Genomic DNA, 27,885 nt, shown 5'->3' with positions numbered 1-27,885 from the left:
TTGGAGTTATCGGGACCAATGGGAAGGCCTGATTAGAGTTATCCAGGGCTTCTCTTGACCCCAGAAGATCCCAGGGTCTCAGGCAGGTTCTTTTCTAGCTTTGTTGTTAGTAGTGGCCTTCTCTTGGGGTTTCTGGGTGAAGTCTCAAGGCCATGTTCTGTGTTGGGTCCCAGCGGTGACTCATCTTCCCTCTTTCCCTATACTAACCTGCCTCACAACTACTCATTGTTACTATTGGTAAAACAACTCAGAGAATGTGATTTGCTCACATATGGGGCTGGATTAATCTCTACATAAATGATTCTTAAATATTTGGGAGCCACATTTTAAGACACTGATAGCTGTGACTGCCTCTCTCCCTCCCAAATAACATATACAAAAATGATTTGCATAAGTTTCTGGGAATTCACAGATCTCTTTTGTCTATCCATGGACTCCAGGTTAAGATCCTTCATACACTTTTATTAAAGTTATTACGTTTTTCCCTTTTTCATTTTATTTTCTTTCCTTTTTTTTTTTTTTTAAAGATTTATTTATTTATTTAATTCCCCCTTCTCCCCCAGTAGTCTGTTCTCTGTGTCTGTTTGCTGCGTCTTGTTTCTTTGTCCGCTTCTAATGTCGTCAGCGGCACGGAAGTGTGGGCGGTGCCATTCCTGGGCAGGCTGCACTTTCTTTCGCGCTGGGCGGCTCTCCTTACGGGGCACACTCCTTGCGCGTGGGGCTCCCCGACGCCGGGACACCCCTGCGTGGCACGGCACTCCTTGTGCGCATCAGCACTGCGCATGGGCCAGCTCCACACGGGTCAAGGAGGCCCGGGGTCTGAACCGTGGACCATAACTGGATATGAATGCTGACCTTTTGTTTTTCTTATATTCCCAAAGTTCTCTTTTACAGTTCTAAAACTGTGACTATTTAGCATGTGTAAATGAACACTTAAGAAAATCTTCCCAAAATATACATTATAATACCTTTAGATAAGATGGTACATTTTCCTGACACACAACTTTGAATAAAACACAATTACTAGAGTTAAAAATAGCACTATTTGGAGGTCTTCCAGAACTTCCTCTATTTTTTCCTTATTTCATTTCAGTAAAATATTCTTATCCCTTTATCTAAATCATTGTACCATGGAGCAGAGGTGGCTCAAGTGATTGAGTGCCTCTTTCCCACATGGGAGGTCCCAGGTTCAGTTCCCAGTGCCCCCTAAAAAGACGAAGAGAAGCCAACAGTGAATGCAAACAACAAGGGAGGGGGAGAAATAAATAAATCACATTACCTTTTGCAGCCTACCCTAAGGATTATTGCCTCTTGGGTCAGTGTCTTTTGTGTTACCTAAGAATAAGAGCTCACCTGTTTTGAGTGCTTTCTATATATGCCAGCACTTTATATGCATTATCATTTAATCTTCACAAAATCCTCTGAGGTACCTTTTAAAAATATATATTTATTGTGGTAATGTATTTATTTATTTTTTGTTTTTTTTTTAAGATTTATTCTATTATTTATTTATTTCTCTCCCCTCCCTCCCCCTCCACCCCAGTTGTCTGTTCTCTGTGTCTGTTTGCTGCGTCTTCTTCTTTGTCAGCTTCTGTTGTTGTCAGCAGCATGGGAATCTGTGTTTCTTTTTGTTGTGTCATCTTGTTGTGTCAGCTCTCCGTGTGGGCGGCACCATTCCTGGGCAGGCTGCACTTTCTTTCACGCTAGGTGGCTCTCCTTATGGGGAGCACTCCTTGTGTGCATCAGCACTGCACGTGGGCCAGCTCCACACAGGTCAAGGAGGCCCGGGGTTTGAACCGCGGATCTCCCATGTGGTAGACAGACGCCCTAACCACTGGGCCAAGTCTGCTGCCGGTAATATATTTACAATGTAGTGTTTCCCATTTTATTCACTTTCAAGTTTACAGTTTATTGATGTTAATTAAATTACACTCACAATGTTGTGCTACCAGCACCTCCATCCGTTACCAGAACTTTTCCATCACCTCAAACAGACGAGTTCAGAGAAGTAAAGTAACTTTCCCAAAGTCTTTTATCACAGTCTGTCCTCCTTACTCCTTTCCTATTTTTCTTTATAGCACTTACTACCTCCTGACACAGTATATGTTTATTTCCTTATTTGTTTGTCATCTTTTCTTACCCTGCCCTGTTTCCAACTAGAACTGAGGTTCATGAAATAGAGCCCTTGCCTTTTTTAAAAAAACAGTTTTATTGAGATATATTCACATACCATCCATTCCAGCCAAAGTGTACAATCAGTGGCTTTATTAGTATAAATCACAGGAGTTTTGCATTCATCACCACAGTCAATTTTAGAACATTTTCATTATTCCAAAAATAAAAATCCCATACTCTTGAGCAGTCACCACTCAATCCCTCTATCCTTCCCTAGCCCTACATAGCCTCTAATGTAATTCTGACTCTATAGATTTATTTATATTTGCACTTTATGTAAATGGAATCATACAATATGTAGGACTTTGTGTCTGGTTTCTTTCACTTAGCATAATTTGTTTTTTAACTTTTTTTTAATTAAAGAAGTTGTAGTTTTAAGAAAAGTCATGTGAAAAAGACAACATTCCCATATATCCCCCTATTGTTGGCACTTTGCATTAGTGTTACAACTGCTGGAACACGTTACCCACCCTTCTTGCACACATTCATATTCTTCAGATAAATAACTGATCCCAATATCTCCCCTGAATTTCTCCCTCCAAAATATCTTGAATCTTCTTGCATGGCCTATTCCCATATAGCCCTCTACTTATTCTCCACATGGCTATTAGAATTATCTTTTCTAAAATACATTTGCTCATAAAATATATTTACTCTATTGAAAATCTTTTCTGATTCTTCATTGTTTTCAGGGCTTCGCCCTGACATTCCTGTGTAAGCCTCATTTCTCACCATTCTTCCTATCCAATTACTACTTTGACATCAGACTACTCAGAGTTCCCTTAACATACTAATTTTATCTTGACTTTATTATTTTGTTCTCTCTTCCTTCGTTCTCTCACCATCTTTCTTGGTCCCACTTTTTAGTCCCAGTCTTTCTTCACTCCTATGTTATAATCTTCTTGAGGATGAGAGCTACTCTTTTTCTTTTTGGTATCCTCTGAGCCTCATCTTAGCTCATACGCAAAGTAGGCTCTAGTAACTGTTTAGTTAGTGAAAAGGTGATTTTGAGAAAGTCCACCTGTCTCTATGCCTCAGTTACCTTGTCAGTCTCCCAGGACAACTATTAGGATCAGATAAGATGATGGGAAAAAAGATGTTTGCAATTTTTAAAATTGCTTTACAAATATATAAGCCAGTAACTGCAAAAAAAAAAATAACCTAACTTGAGAATCTTTGAATTCAATATGTTGCCTAAGACTTGAAACCAACTTTGAGATTTAAAAAAGAATTAGGGAAGCAGATGTGGCTCAGCTGATAAGAGCATCCGCCTACCATATGGGAGGGTCCAGGGTTCACTCCCCAGGCCCTCCTGACCCATGTAGTGAGCTGGCCCATGCACATAGCTGTCACACACAAGGAGTGCTGTGCCGTGCAGGGGCGCCCCCACGTGGGGGTGCCCCACACGCAAGGAATGCGCCCTGCAAGGAGAGCTGCCCCACATGAAAAAAGTGCAGCCCGCCCAGGAGTGGCGCCACACACACCAAGAGCTGATACAACAAGATGACATAACAGAAAAGAGATGCAGTTTCCCAGTGCCACTGAGGGTGCAAGAGGGCACAGAAGAACACAGAGTTGACACAGAGCAGACAACCAGGGATGGCGGGGGGGGACAGGGAGAAAAATAAATAAAAATAAATCTTAAAAAAAATAAGAATTAGTTATGGCTCTTGTTATATCACTAAGCAGTGTAACCAGTAATTTTATGCATATAGGGAAAAATGAAGATAAATATAAAGCAATTCTGTGAAATTAGATCACAGAGAAGAGAGTATTTGGTAGATATGCAGAGTAACTTAATGAAGTTTTTCTTAAGAATAATTGAGGCATTATTGTATGAGTTGATATTTAATTTTGCTCTAGGTCTTAGGTATTACTTGTGTTTGTTTTTTACTTTATTGACAAATTAAACTCTGAGATCAGATATTTCTCATGGTTATTTTGTATACTCTACATCATGATTTTATAAAATGTAAGAATGCTTATGTCCTATGAAGACTTTTTAAAAAGTAGTTCTTAGTGTTTCTTTCTTTTTTTTTTTAAGATTTATTTATTTATTTCTCTCCCCTACCCCCCCACCCCGGTTGTCTGTTCTCTGTGTCTATTTGCTGCGTCGTCTTTGTCCTCTTCTGTTGTCAGCGGCACGGCAATCTGTGTCTCTTTTTTTCGTTGCATCATCTTGTTGTGTCAGCTCTCTGTGTGTATGGCGCCATTCCTGGGCAGGCTGCACTTTCTTTCGCACTGGGCGGCTCTCCCTACGGGGCACACTCCTTGCGCTTGGGGGTCCCCTACGCGGGGGACACCCCTGCATGGCAGGGCACTACTTGCACACATCAGCACTGCGCATGGGCCAGCTCCACACGGGTCAAGGAGGCCGGGGGTTTGAACCGCGAACCTCCCATGTGATAGACGGACGCCCTATCCACTGGGCCAAGTACGCTTCCCCTTAGTGTTTCGTAATTTCAGTTTTTATTATATCCTGACAGTTAAATTTCAAAGCCTCTTTTCCTATTTAAAATACTATTTTATTTAAATTGACGTAAGGATTGCTTTTTTCTTAAGGAATTATACTGTGTTATTATAGTTTGGGATATTGCTGTAATGATGCCAAATCTTATTTCTCAACCTTCTTTTAATGAAAAAAAAATTGATAAAAGTAATAAAAAGGAATGACAAAATAGTCTTTGTTAGACTAACTAATATGAAAGGAATTTACCTCTTACAAGTATTATGATCATTTTGGACAGCTGTGATTAGACATTACTTTTACTGTTGTCCCTATAAAAATTTAATGGAAAATTCCAGCTTATTACTGTGAAAACTACTTGGAAAACATAAAGAGGTTTTCAAGAAATTATTGTAACTCTTGACTTAGAGTTGTCTTTAAGATTATGTTAATTTATTTTTAAAGTGCCTTATGTATGTGATAAATCCATGAAATTTGAAATGAGGATTGTTGTGGTTTTAAATAATACCTAGCTGACATTCTTTACATTCTTAGGCAATTTGCCTTAAATTTAGAAAAGTAGATTAGGGTAGAAGCAAATAGATAGTAATGTAGTGAACTCTGGATTTTTAAAAATATATTAATTAATTCTTCATCCCAAACTTTATCCCCTATACTACCAGCCAGCTTCTGTATTGCCTCCCTGCTCTTAATCTTTGGAGTGGAAGGTTTTATATGTGTATGTATGTGTGTGTTATATTTAGTTCAATGTAGAGATAATGGAGCAAAGTCTATTTTAAAGAGAAATATGGGAAACGGACTTTGGCCCAGTGGTTAGGGCGTCCGTCTACCATATGGGAGGTCCGTGGTTCAAACCCCGGGCCTCCTCGACCCGTGTGGAGCTGGCCATGCGCAGTGCTGATGCGCGCAAGGAGTGCAGTGCCACGCAAGGGTGTCCCCCGCGTGGGGGAGCCCCCACGTGCAAGGAGTGCGCCCGTGAGGAAAGCCGCCCAGCGTGAAAAGAAAGTGCAGCCTGCCCAGGAATGGCGCCGCCCACACTTCCTGTGCCGCTGACGACAACAGAAGCGGACAAAGAAACAAAAGCAGACAAAGAAACAAGACGCAACAAATAGCCACCAAGAACAGACAACCAGGGGAGGGGGGGAAATTAAATAAATAAATAAATCTTAAAAAAAAATAAAAATAAAAAAATAAAGAGAAATATGCTTTCTAAAGTCAAAGACAGTGATTTTTTAATTACTCACTTCAGTAGTTTTTTCCTTTAACATTGCTGCCATTATATCAGTTCTTTTAACCATTAGGCACTCAGTAAATATTATGTGATCCTGGGTTGAGTATCCAATTTTAGGAGTAGGAGGGAAAGTGAAGTGCCTTGTATATTAGCAACCTTTGACTTCAAATGCACATGGCTCATATTTTCCCTCTTTTTTAAAAAAAAATTATGTTTTTTTTACAACTAACAGGAAACTCTTACTTTAGAATGATTAGCTTGTTTTTATTGGACTTCTGGCTATTTCATTGATACTAATGATAATAGTAGCCATCATTTAGTGTAAAGTAGCTCAATTTTTGAGCATTTAATAAGTGCTAAGCTCTGTGCTTAAGCTCTTTACAGATATTATTTTGTTTTCCTGCATTCTGCATGGTAGGTACTGTTATCCCATTTTAACGTGTGAGGGAACTGAAATTCTGAGTGGTAAAATAACTTTCTAAAAGTAATACTAGGGAAGCGGATGTGGCTCAAGTGATTGGGCTTCTGCCTACCATATGGGAGGACCCAGGTTTGATCCCTGGGGCCTCCTGGTTAAAAAAAAAAAAGCATACCTGTGTGGTGAGCCAGTGCCCGTGTGAGTACCCACGCGGCGAACCAGTGCCTACACAAGTAAGTCGCACAGCAAGATGATGATGCAACAAAAGGGAGAGGAAGGGGAGAGTCAAGGTGAGGTGCAACAGAAACCAGGAACTGAGGTGACACAAGTGACAGGAACTTCTCTCCACATCAGAGGTCCTCAGGATTGAATCCTGGTGAATCCCAGAAGGGGAAAACAAGAAGAGAAGACAAAAAAAGAGAAATAGATACAGAAGATCACACAACAAATGAACACAGACAGCAAAAATAGCAGGGCGGCAGTGGGTAGAGGGAGGGAAAGAATTTTTTTTAAAAAGTAATACTATAGTTAGGGATTAAGTGTCATTTTTAGAGACTATGTTCTTGGCTCTACTTGGTCTTACCTACCATTTATCATTTATACCACAACTTTATTTATTTATTTATTACTAGAGAAGTTGTATATGCAAAACTTTTTGCACTTGAAGACTTTTTTACTCGAATACTTTTAAAATGTTGTCTTTAAAGGACCAGGGGTGGGAGTAGATAGAAAGGTGTGCTTTATTCTTTGACAAGTTCTGAGCACCTTGAGAAAAGGAATTACCTCATATATAATTCTTGTTTTAATTCCCCCATATTATTTAGGAGATTTTAAAGGACATAAATACTCCTGATATGCTTATTGAGCTGACTTTCTCCTTTTTGCAGGCGGAAAAGCAGTACCACTCTTCACTTCACAGGCAGCACCAGCCAAGATGTCTGTGACACTGCCGTCAGTGAACCTCGATGATTGCTCTCAGTCTCTGAGCATCAGCACAATACAGGGTGACATGGATTCCTCAGGAGCAGATACCTTTTGAATGGGCAGTGAGAGCAAGCACCATATTTATACCACTGGTTTTGAAGTCATTTTACTTTGGCATAAAACCATGGCTCAAACTATTTTGGTCTTTGGACATATTCCCAAAAACCATTTCTAATTTTTTATTAGAATGAAAGCATTTTTAAGGTATTAGGGAAAATTTTTAAATAAAAAAATAAATAAAAATCATCATGAGTTTGGCTATGAGTTGTTTTTTTAGCTGCTTAAGCAGCATGGAATAGTGGAAAGGACATGACTTTTGACATTTAAGAACTTATCCTACAGATTATTTCATATATAGCTCAAGGTTATTCATTCTAGCATTGTTTATAACAGCAAAGAATTAGAGGCAACCTAATGCCTTTCAAAGGGCTGATTAAATAAGAAATGCTACAGTAGAATACTATGTGGTACAAAAAACCCACAAATGTTCATGTACTGATACAGAATTATCTCTGGATAGATTGTTAAAATGAAAAAAAAAAACATGCAAGATAGCATGTGAACTATTTTTTTTAATTAGAGAAGTTGTGAGCTTACAAAACAATCATGCATAATGTGTAGAATTCCCATATATTACCCCTCCCCCAATGCCTTCCATTGTTGTGGAATATTTGTTACAGATTATGAAAGAACATCATCAGAATATTACCACTAACTGGTCCATAGCTTACATTTGGTATATTTTTTCCATATACCCCTATTTTTAATACCATGTGTTAGTTTTGTACATTTGTTATAGTTCATGAGAGAACACTCTCATATTTGTACTGTTAACCACAGTCCATTTTCTACCACACAGTTCACTAAGTTAAACAATCCCATATCTTGTACAGTCTATTCAAAGTATATACCAGTGGCTCTCACTTTACTCACAGAGTTGTGCAGTCATTGCCTCAGTAAATTTTTGAGTATTTTCCTTAGTCCAAAAGAAAAAAATCCATACCCCACTATTAATGAGTGTTAGCATTGATAATAGTACCTTCTTTGACACTGATGCAAGAATATTACAATATTGCTGTTAACTATAGTCATAAGTTGCATTAATTTTATTTTTCCTATGTATCTTCTTATTCTTACCACCTTGTAATAGTGATGAACATTTGTTTAGTTCATAAAAGAACATTCCTGTATTTGTACTATTAACCACAATCCTCATCCACCTCTGGGTTCACTATGTTGTTCAGTGCCTAGATTATTCTTTAGCTTTCTTTCAGTTGACATTTATGTCCCTAAACTTACCCTTTCAGCCCCAATCCCATTTATAAAGCAGCTGTGTTAGTTATACTCACAATGTTACCATCAACTCCGTCCATTTCCAATGTGTGAACCTTTTTAAACTATTGTTTAAAAAGAGGTGGGCAGGAATCCAAATATATGGTATATTCATTCATACACCTATGTGCTTAATACATATATCTGCTTGCATATGCATAAAATATCTCTGAAAGAATAAACAAGAAACTTCTAATTTTGATTGTCTCCAAGGACGGGAAGTGAGTGGTGAGGTGATAGAAGTGGCTTAGTGATGGGAGTCAAGATGACATCTAGAAAAAATTATGAGGGGTGTTAATTTTTATATAACTTATACACCTTTTAACTGTGAAAACTTGACCATATTACCCCTCAAAACATGAATACATAAAATTAGAAGGGAGAAAAAGCATGGCTTTGTAATCAGATATATCTAAGCTCTAATTCCAGTTTATTTACCTACTTGCTCTGTGAGAGGGACCAAATAAGCCCCTCCTTATCAGCCGTCTCAGGTAAATGGGTTTACTGTCTGTTTTGCAGACTGCTGGGGCTTAGTGATGGTCCATGTGGAATGCCCAGCACAGTGCGTGGCACCTGGCAAATGCTCAGTAAATGCTGGGTGTCATTATTTTGTGGGAATTAAGTATCGTATACCAGAGGATAAAGCACATGAGAAAAAGGGTAGCTTAGCGCTAGCAAAAAAATTTATCTTCATCAATTTTTATCACAACTAAAGTTCAAACACAGTAATTACAGTCATCCTTGACTCTTCTCAGCATTTTTATAGTTTACTTAATAGATTGGAACCTTGGCTGCAATTAGAACCCCTGGGGAGCTTCAAAATATACTAATGCTTGGGCTCTATACTTGGAGATTCTGACTGAATTGATTTGGGGTGGGGTCTAGGCATTGGTATTGAAAAAAAAAAGACCTTCCCAGTTATTTTAATGTACACTGAAGGTTGAGAATTATGGATGAGCAATTCAGTAGTCCTTAAACTTCTAGTAAGGTCAGTTGCCTGAGGACCTCAGGGAGAGCCTGAGGATTCTTCTCACTTAAGATCAAAGCTGGAGTGTGGATGTGGCTCAGGCAACCAGGCTCCTGCCTACCACATGGGAGGTCACTGGTTTGGATCCCGGTGCCTCCTAAAGACAGCGAGCTGGCTTGATGGGCAGGCATGGCAAGTTGACACAACAAGAGACACAAGAAAGAAAGAGCATAAAGATAGACACAACAAAAGCAGGGAGCAGAGGTTCCTGGTGCCTCCTAAGGAAGAGAGCGAGCTGATGGGAAGGGCAGGTGCGACAAACTGACACAACGAGAGGTGGGGATGAAAAACAGAACAAGAGACAACAAAGCAGGGAGAAGAGGTGACTCAAGTGACTAGGCACCTCTCTCCCACATCAGAGGTTCAGCTCCTGGTGCCTCCTAAAGAAACAAGGAAGATGAACAGACGCAGCAAGTGAAAACAAGGCAGGTGAGGAAAAATAAATAAAAGCTGCTAGAATCTATGGAAACTTAAATGTGTCAGCCTCCCACATGAATTTCCTCTTGCATGGCAGCTCCTCAAGCATCTCTCAGATATTTACTTGAAATGTGTTAAATTTCACTTTAGAACCTATTTTATTTGTAATGGCCTTTAAGATAGTTCTGCTTATAACAGTCTCCATTAAACAAGTGGGAGAAAAATGCTGTTCTGTGTATCACTAATTTGTTTTTGATGTTCAATTATAAGTCTCTGGATAGGGTGGAAACTGCGGAAACATTTCTAAGCTGCTTCATTTTAAACATTACCCTTCTTGGTTTCTAGTTCTCAAAGCTTTTTCTGTTTGAGAAGGATGTTTCTTATTTCAGCAAAAGGTATTAGTAGTTTTTCTGCCTTAATCATAGAAAGCCTGTGTTTTTTAATTTTAGGGTAGAAGTTAATCTTTGATTTACTCCATACTTGTACACATGAACTTTTAAAAAACAAAAACTTGGTCACTACTCATCAGTATTTTGTTTTATAGAATTACTCCTGGCCAAGGTTACTCCTATGTGTGTTCCTCTACCAACTACCTTAAATCCTTCTGGAATAAGACTATATATACAAAAATAAATAAAATGGTATTTTTGACATTTTAAGCTTTAAAATAAAGCCATTTTATGTTTTAACTTTTTAATTTCCAACCTCTGGAATAAACTTTATGAGACATATCACTGAAAGGCACAAAATCAAGAAAAAGACTTAATATTGCTGGACTTATTTGCTGTCCAACCAGGGTAACACATTTGAAATGTTCCTTTGGTTTAAATTCTAAAATAAATTTGCTTTTCGTGTATTTAATAAAATCTTGAATAAGAGGTTTTATTCTCAGAAGATTATTACAATAATTTCTTAACACTGACATATTTCTGACCTCTTCTAAGACTTTTCTTTTTAAACACTAAACATAAATTGTATTTTTCAATCTGTTCTATTGCTTTTCTATTAAAAACAAAAGATTTTTCTAAAAATAGCATTTCTTAGTTCACGGTAGATTACTACCCCGAATACAAGAATAATTCTATAGTTGAAATCTTTTTTAAACAAATCAATTTTATTGATACATATTTATAAAGCATAGAATTCAACCGAAATACACAGTCAGTGGTATTTGGTATAACCATATAGTTGTGCATTCATCACCTAAGTCATTATTAGAGCATTTTCATTATTTTAATAATAATACTGATAAAAAAACAGAGAAACAAGGAAATTCTTCACCTCTCAATCTCTCTCTGTTTCCCCTGCTGTACATAGCTGCTGTTCCTGGGTATTCTTGCACATTTATTTATTTAGCAGTTTTATTGAGACACAAAGAATCTATCTAAAGTGTATAATCAGTGGCTTTTAACGTAATCACAATATTCTGCATTCATCATCACAAAAAAACTTTAGAATTAAATTGAAACATTTTTATCTTTTAAAAGTTGCCCTGATGCCACAGCATTTCCTTAAAAACGAGCAAATTGCCCAGAATCCTTAGTATTGCTGTAATGTCTCTCAGAAGAAATCCACTGAGGTATTCTTTTCTACCATGCATCCGTGTGTCCATCCGTTTAACAAAAATTATGAGTAAAGCATTAGGCATACAGTATGGCATTGTTCTGGAAGCAGAAAGGATTCAGTGATCACGTATTGAAGGCTAGGACTCAGCAATATTCTGAGAAGGAAGATATATTACGACCAGCTGGGCCCGGCAGACTCCTGTCCAAAAGCTGAGCCCTGAATAGGATATCTGGGTCCCTTTTACACAGAGGACGTAGGAGCAGGGAGTCAAACAGAGCTTTTATGCAAAAATGACTTTTCTTTGTTACTTTCTTAGAGTTTTAAGTGTTTGAGTACCAGATAGGTTTTAAATTAACATATCCCCCACATTCCAGGTAAGCTTGAATTAACATATTGCCCACATTCTGTCTTTATGTAACTGAATACACATTCAGTCTACATCCTTTCTGAATATTTAAAGCCTATAGGGCCTATATCACTTAATCGGCTTTCTAGAAACTAGGCACACTTGGATTCAGAATTAGATAATTTTGAACTCATGCACAGATTATATTATATCCCCCCCTTTGAGGCCTTGCTTAAATTTATTAAGCTTTGGCATCGCTATTTCTGGAGTTATGAGGTGGGCCACTGTCTGTGTTTTTACTGACAGTGTACTCTAGTTATTATTAAGGGGAGGAAGCAGGGAAGTATGATGAGAGCACAGGAGGAGTTCCAGCTGTTTGCTGTTTTGATTGATCATCCCACCTATCAATCCCCCAGTGAGGGCCCAATGATGAAGTCCTTGGGGAATATCTGGGGCTTTTCCTTGCTCTCAGAAGAGGTTTTTGTTCTGGATAGCAGAATCCTGGGGATGGGGGTCTTCCAGCAGCATCTTGGGGGTTAATGATGTCCACATGGACTCTCTGCCAGGTTCCAGATCTATTAATTCCCCATCTTACTAGCCTGCTTCATTCCCCCCTCAGAGAGTTTATACCTTTAATCTTAAAGGGGTGCTGATGGGAGATGATCTTTCTTCTGTAGCTACTTCCTGCTGGTTATGGGCTGTAGGCCCTACCTGAAAAGGAATAAAACTCTGTTATTTTATTTTGATTGGAGGAAGATGGATCTGGCATCCTGTATGAAGCTGGATGAAGTTTTCATATGGCTAAGAAGATGTTGATTCTGGAAGAAATAAACTTAATTAGAATTTTGAGAATATATGGTTTCACTAAGAGGACACTGGGCCCCAGAAGTAGAAAATGTCAGGTGCCTGCAAAGGTGCCATTTTTCTAAAGTTGGAGGGAAACAGTATATATATATATATATATTTTTTTTTTTTTAAATTGTTTTATGCTGTTGGTTAACTTCAGAGAGAAATTACAATAGACAATAGTGTTAGGTATAATTGCCAATATCAGTTTCTTATGGTAGAGGAGAGGAATGAGAAGAGGCATTTCTCTTTTCAGTTAAGCTAAAGGAGATGAAAAGAGAAGGTTTTTAAAGGGAGGTCTGCGTTTGCCTTTTTCCTAGCAATAGGCTTTCGGGCTAGAGTTAAAGGGAACAGTTGATTTTGACATAGACACTACTTAGCTTTGTCTTTTGAAGATAATTTCAGGCTGTCCAATGACTGGCACTCATGTGTTTGATCAGGTGCTTCTGGTGAACTGGCACTCTTGGGTAGCTGACCTTATTCAGGACTAGTACACCAAGCTGTACACTCCTTTAGCTTTAATAGCTGTGGGAGTGATGAGAGCTACAGAGTAAAGTTTTTATATTTTGGCTTTAATTGAGCAACTCCTGTTAAATTTTTTGCCTGTTTTTATCAGGCTTTGTTGTTGTTGTTGTTGTTTAGGTACAGGGGCCAGGATTGAACCTAGGACCTCGTATGTGGTATGCCGACACTCAACCACTTGAGCTATACTGGCTCTCAGGCTTTGTTCTTTGGAAACTCATTTGGCTAAGCTGGTTAGGGCATCCCTCCCCAGATGAGTGCCTTGGTGAAGTTCATGAAGAACTTTTCACTGCACCGCTCCTGGCAGGCAGACTTGAGCATTTCCAACAAGCCATCCATCAGTTTCCAGGGTGAACCCCAAGCTAGCTGCCCTGGTTTGTTTACCCTGGGTACACTGTGGCACTTGAAGTACCAAATAAAGGGTAGGAGGAAAACCTGGGTTTGTGCTGCTACTTTAGCAGCTACATCAGCTTGAGCATTTCTTTTTGCTATCGCAGTGTTTGTTTTCTGATGCTCTGAATAATGCATAATGGCTATTTCCTGAGGTAACGGTGCAGCTTCTAAGTAAATTTAGGATTTTTGCTTGTGTTTAATAGTTGATTTACTGTTAGTAAGCAAGCCTTGTTCTTGTTACACAGCAGAGTGAGTGTGAAGGACAAGGAAAGCATACTTAGAGTCTCTGTAAATATTAGCCCATTTCCCAACTGCCGGCTTTAAACTTTGGGTAAGGGCAATTAGCTCTTCTTTCAGGGCTGAAATTTCAGGGGGAGGAGCTCTGGTTTTTATGGTTTCAAATTGATAAACCACTGCATAGCCTGCCTTTTAAATTTTTCTCTTAATAAAACTGCTTTCATCTGTGAACCGTTTAATGTTTGGGTTCACAAGAGGCTCATCCTTTAGATCTGGCCTGCTTGAGTAATTTTGATAAAAAGTTTCAGGCAGGCGTTGAGAAGGGGTTCTTCAGGATCTGACTTTGGGTCCTTTACCGGTAGTAGGGTGGCTGGGTTGAGAGTTTGACACACTCTTATTTGCACGTCGGGGGTTTCTAGTAATTGAACCTGGTGTTAATTAACCACCTACCTGTAAGTCACTGGTAGTCCTGGGCTCATGCACGTTTTCAGACTGTGAGAGATTGCTCCCAAGTTAATTTGGTGGCTTTTTCAATAAAAAAAAACCAACTGTGTTGGCCCCACTACTTTCAGGCAAGGTGGCCATTCCTTTATCTTACAGACATGTTCATTAACTACTCAGAAAATGACGTTGACTAGCACTTTTAACACGTTCAATGTTTTTTTGCATGTGATTTACTAGAAGTATTACCATAGTCAACAGAAATATATTTAGAATAGGAGATAGGTACAGTATTTAATACTAATTAATGTACTACTTACTGCATAAGTTTCTCCTTGAGCTGTAATTAATAGCTTTGAGTTTCAGGTTTGCAATACCATATAGGTATCTATCTCTCCATGGAAGCAAGCCATACTGCTAATTGTGTTTAAGTTCTACTCACAGTACTCTGGTATTCATTGCTCTACTTCGTATGTTCTTCACGGAAGCCGCAGCACCATTGACTGTAGTGAGAAATTAGGAGAGTAGATTTTACTGGCCTGATGCATAGCGCTCTTTGGCACTATGAAACGGTACCAGTCTGGAGATGATATCCATTGTACATTTGGCTGTACTGAGCCATTGTTGGCTGCTGCAGGAGTTTGAAACTGCAAAGTAGTTCCCATCTACCTCAGGAGCACAACAAGAGATGTAGTACTTTTATTGTTTTAGGGGTCAGTGACCAACTTAGCCAATAACTCACGTGGAGAAGTACCCTGCAGTATATTGGACAGCTGGTTTGAATGTACAAGAGAGTTTGACAATGCTGAAGTTATCTCTTGATTTTTGTATGTCTTAAACATTTCTAATACAATGTGTTATATATTAAATGAATTTTTAGTACTTTGCTTTTTACTTTTACACTTTCACCATGAAGACCTTAATTTCACAGGTATTTTACTTTAGCTGTAGAGAAAAAACTACTTTTTCTATTTTTAAAATGAAAACTGAAGATTCTCAGTGGAATCAAGGTAACTTTTCATTACTATCACTTAAATATGCACATTGAGGTGACTTCCAGACAGGTTTTATTGCTATGAAGTAACTTTTTGCCGTTATTATTAATTTAGGTGGGAAGCGGACTTGGCTCAACAGATAGAGCATCTGCTTACCACATGGGGGGTCCGCGGCTCAAACCCATGACCTCCTTGACCCATGTGGAGCTGGCCCAGGAGCAGTGCTGATGTGCCCAAGGAGTGCCCTGCTGTGCTCTTCTGCCCCACCAGCGGGTGTACGGAGACCACGAGGACAACAGGGTACCCGAGAGAGGGAGTGGGCAGATGGCGGGGAAGAACCACTCAGAGCCGCACCATGGTGTGTCGTCTTCTTCCGTTTATTCTTTTTGTACAGAGCAAGCTTATATAGCATCTTAAGCATTCGTGTTGCAATGGGATTGGTCAGGGCTGGAAGAAGACCTTATATGGCTTGGAAAGGGCTCCGGGGGAAAAAGGGGCAGGGAGAGGGCAGGAAGCAGGGGGAAACAGTGCTGAATCATGCCGCCCGCCATTTTTTCTGCTGGTGTGGGGCGGTCCGCAAAATGGCGGGCATGCCCCCAACAGGTCCCCCTTTTTAGTTTTATTAGAAACAGGCTCGTGTGATAATAGAAAGGAGGGAGACCGTGCCTGTCTTAGGTCGAGGCTGCACCCGGTAAGGGATTTGCCTTACCCGGTATGCAATCAGTCTTACCTGTCATCAGGGAGCCATGGCAGCAAAAGGCCATGTCCCTGTCTTAGGTTGACTGATGGGTCAGCCCAGTTGCCCGTCGTTGGCTAGCCGGCCTAGCACCTCAATGACCACGACTGTGGGGGGTGTGCATGGACAAACGCAGAATTCTCTGTGGCCTTACAGTAGCGCCTGATCTAGGCTGCCCTCAGCACCCTGAGAGCTGTATGGATTACACCTCTCCTTTTTGGCAGCCTTCTGGGCCTTATCACCTGTTTTTGGCTGCTAACTGACCTTTACCTAGGCCGTACAGCTGCACCTGTCTTAGGTTGTCTCCCAGGAGATCTTACCCGTCTCTGGCTGCCAGCTGGAGACGCATTTTGCCCAGTGACCCCGAGGACAATTCTGGTGTCCATGAGCCTGGGAGGAGGCCATATTGCTAAGGAGACGTCGGGCTGGAGGCTTTCCTTACACTATAGGCACTGCTTTTATTAAGATTGGGGGAGTAGGGACAAAGGGAAGGAAGAGAGCGGTCCGCTAGACAGCCGATTCTGCGACGGGGGTGGCGACATCTTGGTAGTTGGACCCAGGGGCGGAAATGCACTGATATTGTCAGGCAGCGGTGAGGAACATGACTTGAGCGGAGATCTGCCGCATTCTTTCCGCAATGATGAGTGGCAATAATCTTCCCGTCGTGCACCGCAGGATTGGTGGCGGAGGCATGAACGGTGAAGGTGGCAGTATAGAAATCTTGAGTTACCGGTCGCTTTGCTAAGGAGGAGATGGCCTGCACGAGCAGGACCCCCAGGATGCGGGTGGCTGCCGTAAACATAATCTTCCTTTCCCTGCAAGAAAGCAGAAGGGGAGACCTCAGGCCGGGTGACTCTGTTCCCTGGGTTGGTTAACTTGTTTGACCAGTCTCTCGGGTAGCCACCGCACGGCTTCTAGTTCTTGGGAGTAGACGCACACTGATCCTCTGCCCCAGATAAGGACATGGTCAGGACCGTGCCAGGAATTATCTAGAGGGTCCCTCCACCAGATTGTGGCATGTTGTGTCATGGTACCAGAATGCCAGAAGCGGTCAGCCGCTGAGTGGCCACTCTGGTCTAAGGTTAGAAAATTTAGAATAAAGAGAGTGTGGTTTAGTAAGTTCCAAGGGGATCCCCTGACGGGGTACCATTCCCCATTCTTTACTTTATGAATAGTGTGCTTTAGAGATAAGTGTGCTCTTTCAACAATGCCTTGGCCCTGGGGGTTGTACGGGATGCCAGTGATGTGGGTAATGTTAAGACATCGGCAGAAGGTAGTAAAGACACAACTGGTGTAACCGGGGCCATTATCTGTCTTAACCTGGCACGGGGAGCCCAGGAGGGACATGGCAGCTAGTATATGCGCGACTACGTGCTTACCAGCCTCACCCGTCTGGAGAGTCGCGAAAAGGAAACCGCTGAACGTATCAACGGTAACATGTACGTACTTAAGATTCCCGAAGTCTTGGATGTGGGTTACATCCATTTGCCAAAGAGCGTTGGGGAGAAGCCCGCGGGGATTGACCCCGTAGTGTGGGGTGGGTAAGAGTGTGACACAGGAGGGGCAGTCCCTAACAATTTGGCACACTTGCTCGCAAGTGATATGGAGCATGAGGCTCAAGGTGTGGGCATTGACATGATGCAGCTGGTGAGCCTGCATAGCCCGGTTAAGAGCGCGCGGCACGTTGTGCGGGGCTTGTACAGCGGGGCATAGGATCCTTGTGGCCTGATCGGCCACGTGGTTCCCGTGGGCAAGAGGGCCCAGAAGATTGGTATGCGCCCTGAGATGTCCAATGAAGAAGGGGAGAGGCCTAACGCGAATGGTGGATTGCAGCTGGGTGAACAGCTCAGCTGCCTCGGAGACTGGTTTTATTTGCGCGGCCGTCTCAAGCAAAGGAACGGACTGGGCTATATATGAGCTGTCCGTAAAAAGATTGAAGGAGGTGTCATGGACGGTGGCAAATACAGCCAACACGGCACAGAGCTCAGCAATTTGCGCAGACTTAGAATGCGTTGGAAGTTGGACAGTTTGGCCGTTGCAAGTATATGCCACAGTACCCATGGATGACCCATCAGTAAAGACAGACGGGGTCCCAGAAAGGGGCTAGTGAGAGGTGACGGTGGGGAAAACAAAGCTGTGCAAGTTGACGAATTGTAAGAGCTTGTTATTAGGATAATGATTATCTATTTGGCCAGCATAGGCCGCACAGGCGACAGGCCAGCACAAGGTTGTTTGGAGCAGCCAGTCAACTTGCTCTCTAGCGTAGGGTTGGAAAATGGTATCGGGATCCCTTCCGAAATAGTATCTGCTGTACTCTCGACCTAACCATATGAGGTCGGCGGTGGCCTGGTGATATGGATACATCACTCTGGCGGGTGAAGCAGGCAGATGGATCCACATGATGGGTGCTGTTTGCCAGAAGACCGCTGTGGGCGTAGGTGCGGTTTTACAGATGACAAGCAGTAAGGGCTTGCTATAGTCTATGCTCATGACAAAATGGGAGTGGATGGCTTCCTCTACCATGCGAAGTGCCTGATGGCCCTTACTCCGGAGTAAGGGTTCTGGCAGAATTTGGGTCCGGGTCGCCCTGCAGAATGTTGAATAGGGGCTTTAATTGTCCAGTGGTTAACTTAAGATAGGGTCAGAGCCAGTTTATGTCACCCAAAAGTTTCTGAAAATCGTTAAGAGTTTTTAGGGAATCTAGCCTAATGCAGGCCTGTCGCGCGGTGATTCTATCGCCCATGATGTGGAAGCCAAGATAGGTATAGGGGTCCTGCAGCTGTATTTTGTCAGGGGCGATTTGAAGGCCATGATTGTGCAAGGCTTGCTGCAGGTCCCCATAGCAGTCAAGGACAGCCTTGGGATCAGCGCCCGCAATTAAGATATTGTCCATCTAATGGAGGATACAAAGGGCCTGCCAGTGGTCTCTAGTCTCTGCGATAGCAGAGGCCACAAATTTTTGGCACAGGGTAGGACTGTTTGCCATTCCCTGGGGCAGAACAGTCCATTGGTATCGCCTATTGCCTATTGCCTATTGGGTTCCTTGAAATTGGTAGAGGGGACACTAAATGCAAAATGCACCTGGTCATCGGGGTGCAAGGGGATTGTGAAAAAGCAGTCCTTTAGATCTATAATGATTTTGTAGAAACCAAGAGGAATAGCTACAGGGCTAGGGAGGCCTGGCTGCAGGGCACCCATAGGGACCATGGTCTTATTAACCACTCTGAAATCTTGTAAAAGGCGCCATTTTCCTGATTTCTTTTTGATAACGAATATAGGGGTGTTCCAGGGGGAGCTACTCTCCACAAGGTGTCCAGCCGCCAGCTGTTCCTGTACTTACAGTTGGGCAGCGACCAATTTGTCAGTAGATAGGGGCCACTGGCTGACCCACACGGGGTTTGAGGAAATCCAGGAAATCCTATCTGCGTGGCACACAGGAGGACCGGCAGCCCCTAGGAAAAATACCCCAAACCTGCGCGATTAGAGCGTGGCGTAGCAAAGATGGGTTCAAGGGCACCCGATTCGGTTCTTCCGAGGCCCTTCCCGGGCTTGAAGCCCTGGTTTAGCATTTGAGTGGTGACTATTGGACTAGGGCTCCCGATCACAGTTCCCAGTTGAGCGAGGAGGTCTCTGCCCCAAAGGTTGAAGGGGATGTGAGGGAGGACGTAAGGCTTTATGTGTCCTCGGTGTCCCTCGCCGTCTTCCCAGGAAACGAGTTGGGAACTCTGTTCCGGGGGTGAGGACTGCCCAATGCCTTGTAAGTGAGTGGCTGAGGGGGTGAGTGGCCACGCAGGGGGCCATTGCGCCTTTTGAAGAATGGTAACATCCGCCCCCGTATCAATAAGGCCCTCGAATGCACGGCCATTAAGGCGTATGGTTAGCATGGGCTTAGAACGGGTGATTGTCTGAGCCAAAAAAAATCAGAGGCGCCTAAAGCCTGATCGCCTCTATGTGAACCAGCAGAGGAGTTGGGAGAAGGCACTAGGGGGAGCAGAAGAAGTTGAGCTATGCGCGCGCCGGCGGGGAAGGAAAGGACACTCTTCGGAGCAGAGGCTAGAATCTTGATCTCACCAGTAAAATCAGCGTCCACAACCCCAGGTGTAATGTGGAGGCCCGAGAGGGCAGAGGATCCTCGACCGAGGATAAGGCCAACACAGCCGGATGGCAGAGGACCAAAGATACCCGTAGCTAGAGGCTGAACTCCCATAGGGGCGTTAGTACCGTGTGGGAGGTGGTACAGAGGTCCAATCCTGCGCTCCCAGGGGTAGCCCGCTGGAGGTGGAGGAAGGATGGAGGTTTGAGGCCTGGATTGCCCCGGTTGTTTGTGGGGCCTGGGGCTGGCCCCTCCTCCTGTTTTCCTGTAGGGAAGGGAGTGGATGACCGTCAACATCCGTTTTTGACCGGCACTCGTTGGCCCAGTACCTACCCCTGCGGCATCTAGGGCAATTATTAGGCGGGCCGGTAGGGAGGGACCCTCTTGCCACAGGGGTAGGGGCACCAATGGGGGGGTGGAGGGGTGACGCGGGCAACTACACACCAAGTGATCAGGTGCTCTGCAACCAAAACAGCTCCGCGGGGGGCGGTTTTGAGCGGGTAAGTTGGCGGCAAAGACAGAGAGAAGAGCAGCCCTAAGCACCTCCCCCTGGCTTTGTAGAGCAGCGGCAAAAACCCGCGCCTGCTGCTTTGCGGGCGTGACGTCTGCGCACAGCCGGATAGATCCGGAGAGAGACTCGGAAGTTTTGTGTGGGCGCAAGGTGCCTTGACAGGCCGGGATAGCATTTTCAAAGGCCAGCTGTTCGAGAAAATCAAAATCTGTGGCCTCGCCAAACAGGCGCTCGGCCGCTACTCTCCGGCGACCGACATAGTCTGAAAAGGGCTCCTCGGGGTTTTGGCGCACCGAAGTAATGGGAGTGAGGGGCTGGCCTTTGGTAGGCAGCCTGCGCCAGGCTTTAAGAGCGGCCATGCGGATTTGGTCATGTAGGGAGGCCGGATACTCCGCCTGTTCCAACGTAGACTCATAGTCGCCTGTCCCCAAGAGCATATCACGGGTGTCATTCTGGCCTGTTTCTCCGTTACGAGCGGCCACGTCTTTGCAAAAAACCTCGTACTCTGCCCTCCACAAGAGGGCGTCACCAGGCAACACAAGTGAGCATAGTCCAATCATTGGGAGTAAGCCAATTGTTGGTGAGACTATCTAAGACCGAGAGAGTATAGGGGGCAGTGGGACCGTAGGTGCTCGCTGCAGTTTTCAGCTCCTTCAGATCTTTTAGTTTAAAGGCAAGATGGCGGCGGGAATGAAATGGCCCCCATTTACGGGAGGCGCCGCTGCCCTCTAAAGCTTGGCTGCCCTGGTCCTCCGAAGAGGTGACCTCTATTACTGGGAAGGTGGAAGCGGGGGCAGGTTTAGAGGAGAGCCGCTTGGTCAAAGCGGTGCAGAGCTGGGACTGGTTCTGACTGGCCCCTGTTGGGGGAGACAAGACGAGACGGGAAGAAAGATGGTGGCACTGAGAATGCAGAGCCACGCGGTCGCGTGGCTGGGCGAGCCGGAGCCTGAGGTCCGAATTGGGATCCTCTGGGGGTGTGGAGGGGCATGGGGGGGGGGGGAACAAATGGTTGGTTGGCAGAGGGGCAGATATGCCCTCAGAATCGGACTCCCTGGAGTTAGACTGTGAAGTAGACCCTCCTCTTTTGCTACACTCTGAGGAGCGATCAAAAGCCTCCAACCTCTTTGTTTTAGTCTTCGCTGTCTCAGGTTCACTGTCTTCTGTGGGGGACATGGGCTCGCCCTCCACGGGGGGAGCCAAGGCTGCCGAGGGCGGGTGAGAGCCAGCCCGAAGGGCCTCTTCTCCCCGCGCAATAACGCTGGCAGCGACCTTGCTACAGTGACGGACTGCCAGGAGGCCTTGGATGGCATTCCAGTGAAAAAAGGCACTGACCGGGACTCGACCAGGACCAAGGGTCTTGTAAAAATCCTGTAGGGCATCCCCGACCCTACGCCACACTCGTTCATCTATGGTACCCTCATTAGGGAACCAGGGACAGACCTCTTTCAGAAACATGAAGAACGATCGCAACTCCTGATCTTTGACTTTCACCCCCCTCACCACCAAGGCATCTTTCAACCCTTGGATAAAAAGGTCGTGCTCGCTTAGCGCCTGCCCCATATTGCTGCCTGTACTCTCGCTGCTCCGCAACTCTACTTACCCGGCACCGCTGATGGCGTTACCTCGGCTGCTGCTCCGCAACTCTCAGCTTTCGGGGGCTGCCTCACTGAACCCCTCATGCTTGGGCCCCATGCTGGGCACCACCTGTGCTCTCCTGCCCCGCCAGCGGGTGTATGGAGACCACGAGGACAACAGGGTACCCGAGAGAGGGAGTGGGCAAATGGCGGGGAAGAACCACTCAGAGCCGCACCATGGTGTATCATCTTCTTCCGTTTATTCTTTTTGTACAGAGCAAGCTTATATAGCGTCTTAAGCATTCGTGTTGCAAGGGGATTGGTTAGGGCTGGAACAAGACCTTATATGGCTTGGAAAGGGCTCCGGGGGAAAAAGGGGCGGGGAGAGGGCAGGAAGCAGGGGGAAACAGTGCTGAATCATGCCGCCCGCCATTTTTTCTGCTGGTGTGGGGCGGTCCGCAAAATGATGGGTGCGCCCCCAATACCCTGCCACACAGGGGTGTCCCCCACATAAGGGAGCCCCACGCACAGGGAGTGCGCCCCATAAGGAGAGCCGCCCATCACAAAGGAAAGTGCAGCTTGCCCAAGATGGCGCTGCACACATGGAGAGCTGACACAGCAAGGTGACACAACAAAAAGAAACACAGATTCCCAGTGCCACTGATAAGGATAGAAATGGTCACAGAGGAACACACAGCAAATGGACACAGAGAGCAGAAAACTGGGAGGAGGGGAGGGAAGAGAAATTTTTTAAAAATTGGATTCTTTAAAAAAAAATAAACACAATTACATAGACTGGTTAATTTATTTTAGATTACAATTAGCAAGTGATGGGTTTTACTTTATGCATTTAGGAGAGGGCAGATCTACATTTCTTCAACTCAATTTCATTAAACACGAACCTACAGCCTTTTTACTTTAAAGATCCAATACATATAATGTTAACCTATTAACCTGGTATCCCACAAACCTAAGAGATAACACCCAAGCCAAATAAATTGAAACTGTTGTTTAAACAAAGAATGTTTTTTTTTTTGTTGTTGTTGTTATTGTTGTTATTTTCTCATTTCTTTACAGGGGCCTAAAACCTCTTGTCTTTGACAAAATTTTAAAGCTTAATAATCTTAAAAACATACTGATTTTAGGTTCTGGAATATATTATAATTATTTAATTTGATTTAATTATAATTTAGTAAGGGTCTTTTCATAGCTTTCAAGGACTTTTCCTTTACTTACTGAAATTTGGTAATAGGATTAATAATTACCCTATTTAAGGCTGTTAAAAGGTTTAAAATGGGGAACTACAGGAAAAACCAACTTTATTCCCCAGCCTAGAAGACACAGTTTTAATCTGCCAAACCCTCCCTCAGAGCTCTTACAAAGAGAAGACCCTGGGGGCTGGGCAGGTTAAAGAGCTCAGAAAAAAAATTTTTTTTCCTTTCCTTATAGTTTCTATATTCAGATTTTTATATGACCTTTTCATACTGCTTAGCCTAATTTGGGTTTTAGGGATATTTATTACATATATAACTGCATATTTAATTTTTAACAATTTGAATAGAGTTTTTTTATAAGAACTATTTGTTAATTTGATATTATTACCCTGATATATGAAGATATACACTGAGCAAATAGGCAGACATGAATAGTTTGACACAGAAACAAAACTTAGTTACTTAAACTTTTTTTTTTTTTTTTTTACAAAACAAGTTCAATTGTAAAACAACACTTGAAAGATTTCCCTGAAGGTTTTCCTTTGCTGGATTTTCCAGACTACAGGTTTGCTGTATCCCCCCATTGTGGGTTTCTTAATTAATGGCTTATAACAAAAATGTTTCCAATACTATGATACAATTTTTCCTTGCTTCAGACCTTAAGCAGAGGCAAGGGGTGGGGCAAGAGTTGCAGTAACCATATACAAAGGCAAACTCAGTTTATAATTACAATCACAATAGTTGAAGTCTAGGGGCTAGATGAAGCTAATTATAAAATAACTATAATTAAAGGTAAGTTTAAGTAATTACCATTACTATAGTTAGCACTAGATAGACTTAAAGTAGCCATAAATAAAGGTAAATTAGTTTAAGATTACAATTACAATAGCTGAAATCCAGGCTACATTTACTCCACTGTAATAATTTCAGTTATTAATTTTTTTTTTTACTATTTTGTATATAAAAGTACTTATACAATGATTTCAACTCTTAGTTTCGAGAAAGTTTTTACTTAAAATCAATTCGGACACCTTTATTTATTAACTGTGCAATTATAACAATTTTATTAGTAACAACTTTGTGTTGTTTTTCTGCTTTTCCAGCAATTAAATAAATTTCACTTGTGATTTATGCATTAAATCCACTAGCAAGACAGTATTGGCATTTAAAGATCTTAGGTTACCTTTCACCATTATCCAACTTGTAACAGGTGAACCCCAAATCTGATTTCCTAGGCACAAGCAAACTGACGAAGTTAAACACAGATTTCAAAGTTGAACACAAGGTTATGCACAGATTAAAGCAGACGAATTATATATCTCAGCATTTCTAGGAATTCTTTGACCTTAATTGAAGGCACATGAGGTTTTTTTTTTTTTAATTTTGTTCACTATTCACACCTTTTATAAGCGTGACTGAGTTTAAACTGAGAAGTTTGAGGTTTATTTCTTTATTATTTTAAGGCGACACAACATGAGGTTTTTAGGTTTCAGATCTATTTGTTCCTCCCCCCCCCCTTTTTTTTACACCAGTTTAACTGGCTTTCAGGGTTCCACACAGAGGCTGCTCTGTGGCCATGTGGACCAGAAGCAGGCAGAACTTCCCAATTCCTGAGAAGAGACTCCCATGGAGAGTCAGAAGCATGCTTATCATTCTAGGAAGAATGAAGAGACACCTTTTAGTCGACTGACCTGGCGTCCCAGAGTTAAGCCGAAACAAAGTTCACCATTTTGTTAGGCCTCAAAGCAGGGCCTTTATGGATAACCAGAGATGGCATGAAGAAAATGTCAACATGAGAATCAGACAAACTCACATTTATTACTTCTGCAGAGGTAAGGAGCCAAGACCAGGCTAAAGTGACTCAGACCTGACTCCCTGTGCTGCAGTTTCACTCTTGCTTAAATATCCAAGTTACTACTTAGCATTTGCTTTGATTATGCATTATTTTTATACATATGGATGAACACACATAGCTGGTTATATAATTGTATGATTAGCATGTTTAGGAAATCATGCTTGCACATACATTGCATGATCAAGAAAGGGGTGGATAACTCCACCCCTGGGTGGGAATTTTACTATGTTAATTAAGCAAGTTGAAGTGAGGACAGCAAGGGGCTGCTTCTGCACAGGTCCAGCCAACTGGTTGAAGCTGGTTATCATACTTCATTGCTTCAACAGGATATTCTTGACCACCAAAAGCAGAATTTGACCCAAAGAGAGGGTGGTATTTCATTACCTTCTGATTTACATACAATTCTTTTCTTTGTGTCCTAGCAACAGGGAGAGAAACAAGTTACTTTCAGGTATTCGGTCATCCTACATCCATCAATTTCACACAATTCAATACCACCATCTAGAAGCATGAAAACATACAACTGGCATCGAATAAACTGACAAACACTAAAGAGCCACAGCACACAGACAGAAACACAAAACCCAATCAATTTGACTCATAATTTCCATTTCTCCAGTATGAATGTTTTTGAGCTACAGCTTGTTAATTATTGCAACCTTAGCGAGGGGAAACTTCTAACATGGCTTTTTAAAAAAATCCCCCCCCCCCTTGTGGCTTACTTGCTGTCTGCTCTTCTGTGTTCATTTGCTGTGCATTCTTCTGTGTGTCTTATTTTTATTTATTCCCCCCCACCCCACCGGCTTGCTTGTTGTCTGCTCTCTGTGTCCATTTGCTGTGTGCTCTTTCGTGGTTTTTTTGTCTCCCTTTTTGTTGTGTCACCTTGCTGAGTCAGCTCTTCATGGTGCTTGCAGGCTGGTGGCTCTCCGTGGTGTGCAGGCAAGCCTGCCTTCACAAGGAGGCCCCGGAATGTGAACCCAGGTCCTCCCATATGGTAGATGGGAGCCCAACTGATTGAGCCATAGCCACTCCCCCTAACAGGACTTTTTGCTTACCCTTGCTGTTTACAAAACCAGCTCATTTGCAATCCAGCACCAAAACAAAGACCTATTTCTGGCCAGACCTTTCCACTGCTCAACTCATATTCAGACCAAGCTTCATTACAAAAACCAATCCATTTTCCTGTAAGCAAGATCTTCCAAATCCAGACCAATTTTTCAGAATGCATCCCAGTGGAAAGTACTGGGATACTGATGCCTCATTTCCTATGGTGGTGGAAAGAGAGAGAGAGGGGGTGGGAGGGAGTGAGGGAGGGAAAGAGGGAGGGGGAGGGGGAGGGGGAGAGAGAGAGAGAGAGAGAGCGAGAGAGAGTGCGAGAGAGCGATAGCGCGAGAGAGCGAGAGCAGCCAAAATAAAGGCACAAGAGGCAGCAGGCCTTTTTTTTGTTTTGTTTTGTTTTAAAGTGAGGTAGTGAGCAGGACTTAAACCCATCAATGCCTCTCCCACTGTAACCAAAACTTCACTATGTTAGTGAAGGCAAACCAGATGGGAACTGCAGTCAGCTAAAACCATCAGGCTCTTTTTTTTTCTCTTTTCAGACCTGGAGAAGATGGCTTTCCCCCCAAACTTTTGAGGGTACTAGGGTCTTCTTTGGGAGCTGATCAGGCCCTCCTTCTAACATTTACAGTTAGGCTTTTCTTACACATTGCCCCTAGGGGTCTTACTTCTCTGGCATGCAGAACTTTTTTTTTTCGTTCTCAGGATTTCCTTTCAAACCCTTCGGTGCATCCGGTTTGTTGTTGTTATTGTTCGCTGGGAGGGCTCTGGCAGAGCCCACAACCTCTTTCTGGACTAAAAGGGGTCCAGGGGTGCCCAGGGCTGGGGTTCACCTGAGCCCTCCTGGTTTCCTTGGAGGTGTCCGAACGGGGCAGTGAAATGCTGCCATCTCTGGCCTTCATTGCGATCTCAGACAAGCCCTCAGGAAATGCTGGGGGAGCAGAAGGGATTCAATGATCACGTATTGAAGGCTAGAACTCAGAAATATTCTGAGAAGAAAGATTTCTTATGACCAGCCTGGCCCGATGGACTCCTGTCCAAAAAGCTGAGCCCTGAGTAGGATTTCTGGGTCCCGTCTATACAGAGGATGTAGGAGCAGGGAGTCAAACGGTGCTTTTATGCAAAAATGACTTTTCTTTGTTACTTTCTTAGAGTTTTAAGTGTTTGAGTACCAGATAGGTTTTGAATTAACACATCCCCCACATTCCAGGTAAACTTGAATTAACATATTGCCCACATTCTGTCTGGATGTAACTTTGAATACACGTTCAGTCTATATCCTTTCTGAATATTTAAAGCCTATAGGGCCTATATCACTTAATTGGCTTTCTAGAAACTAGGCATACTTGGATACAGAATTAGATAATTTTGAATTCATGTACAGGCTATATTAGCATGAGTCCTTATGGACCAGGCAGGTCACCCAGGCTGATTCTTTAGCCACCCCTA

At 43.0% G+C, this 27,885-nt stretch overlaps 1 protein-coding gene across 10 annotated transcripts in view; it reads left to right on the top strand.

Moving 5' to 3' along the window:
- Positions 1-7,527, top strand: part of KIAA0586 (KIAA0586 ortholog) — a 152,171-nt gene extending 144,644 nt beyond the window's left edge. For all 10 annotated transcript variants that reach the window (XM_058293360.2, XM_058293357.2, XM_058293359.2 and 7 more), the window contains one exon: positions 7,179-7,527. In XM_058293360.2, coding sequence (XP_058149343.1) covers positions 7,179-7,330 — 152 coding nt within the window. In that variant the 3' untranslated portion in view covers positions 7,331-7,527. The remainder of the gene's footprint in view (positions 1-7,178) is intronic.
- Positions 7,528-27,885: the final 20,358 nt, after the last annotated feature.

This window comes from Dasypus novemcinctus, chromosome 3, assembly GCF_030445035.2.
Source record: "Dasypus novemcinctus isolate mDasNov1 chromosome 3, mDasNov1.1.hap2, whole genome shotgun sequence".
Classification (NCBI taxonomy): Eukaryota; Metazoa; Chordata; class Mammalia; order Cingulata; family Dasypodidae; genus Dasypus; species Dasypus novemcinctus.
Note: the sequence above shows the minus strand (reverse complement) of the source record. Positions and strands in the feature narration are given on the sequence as shown.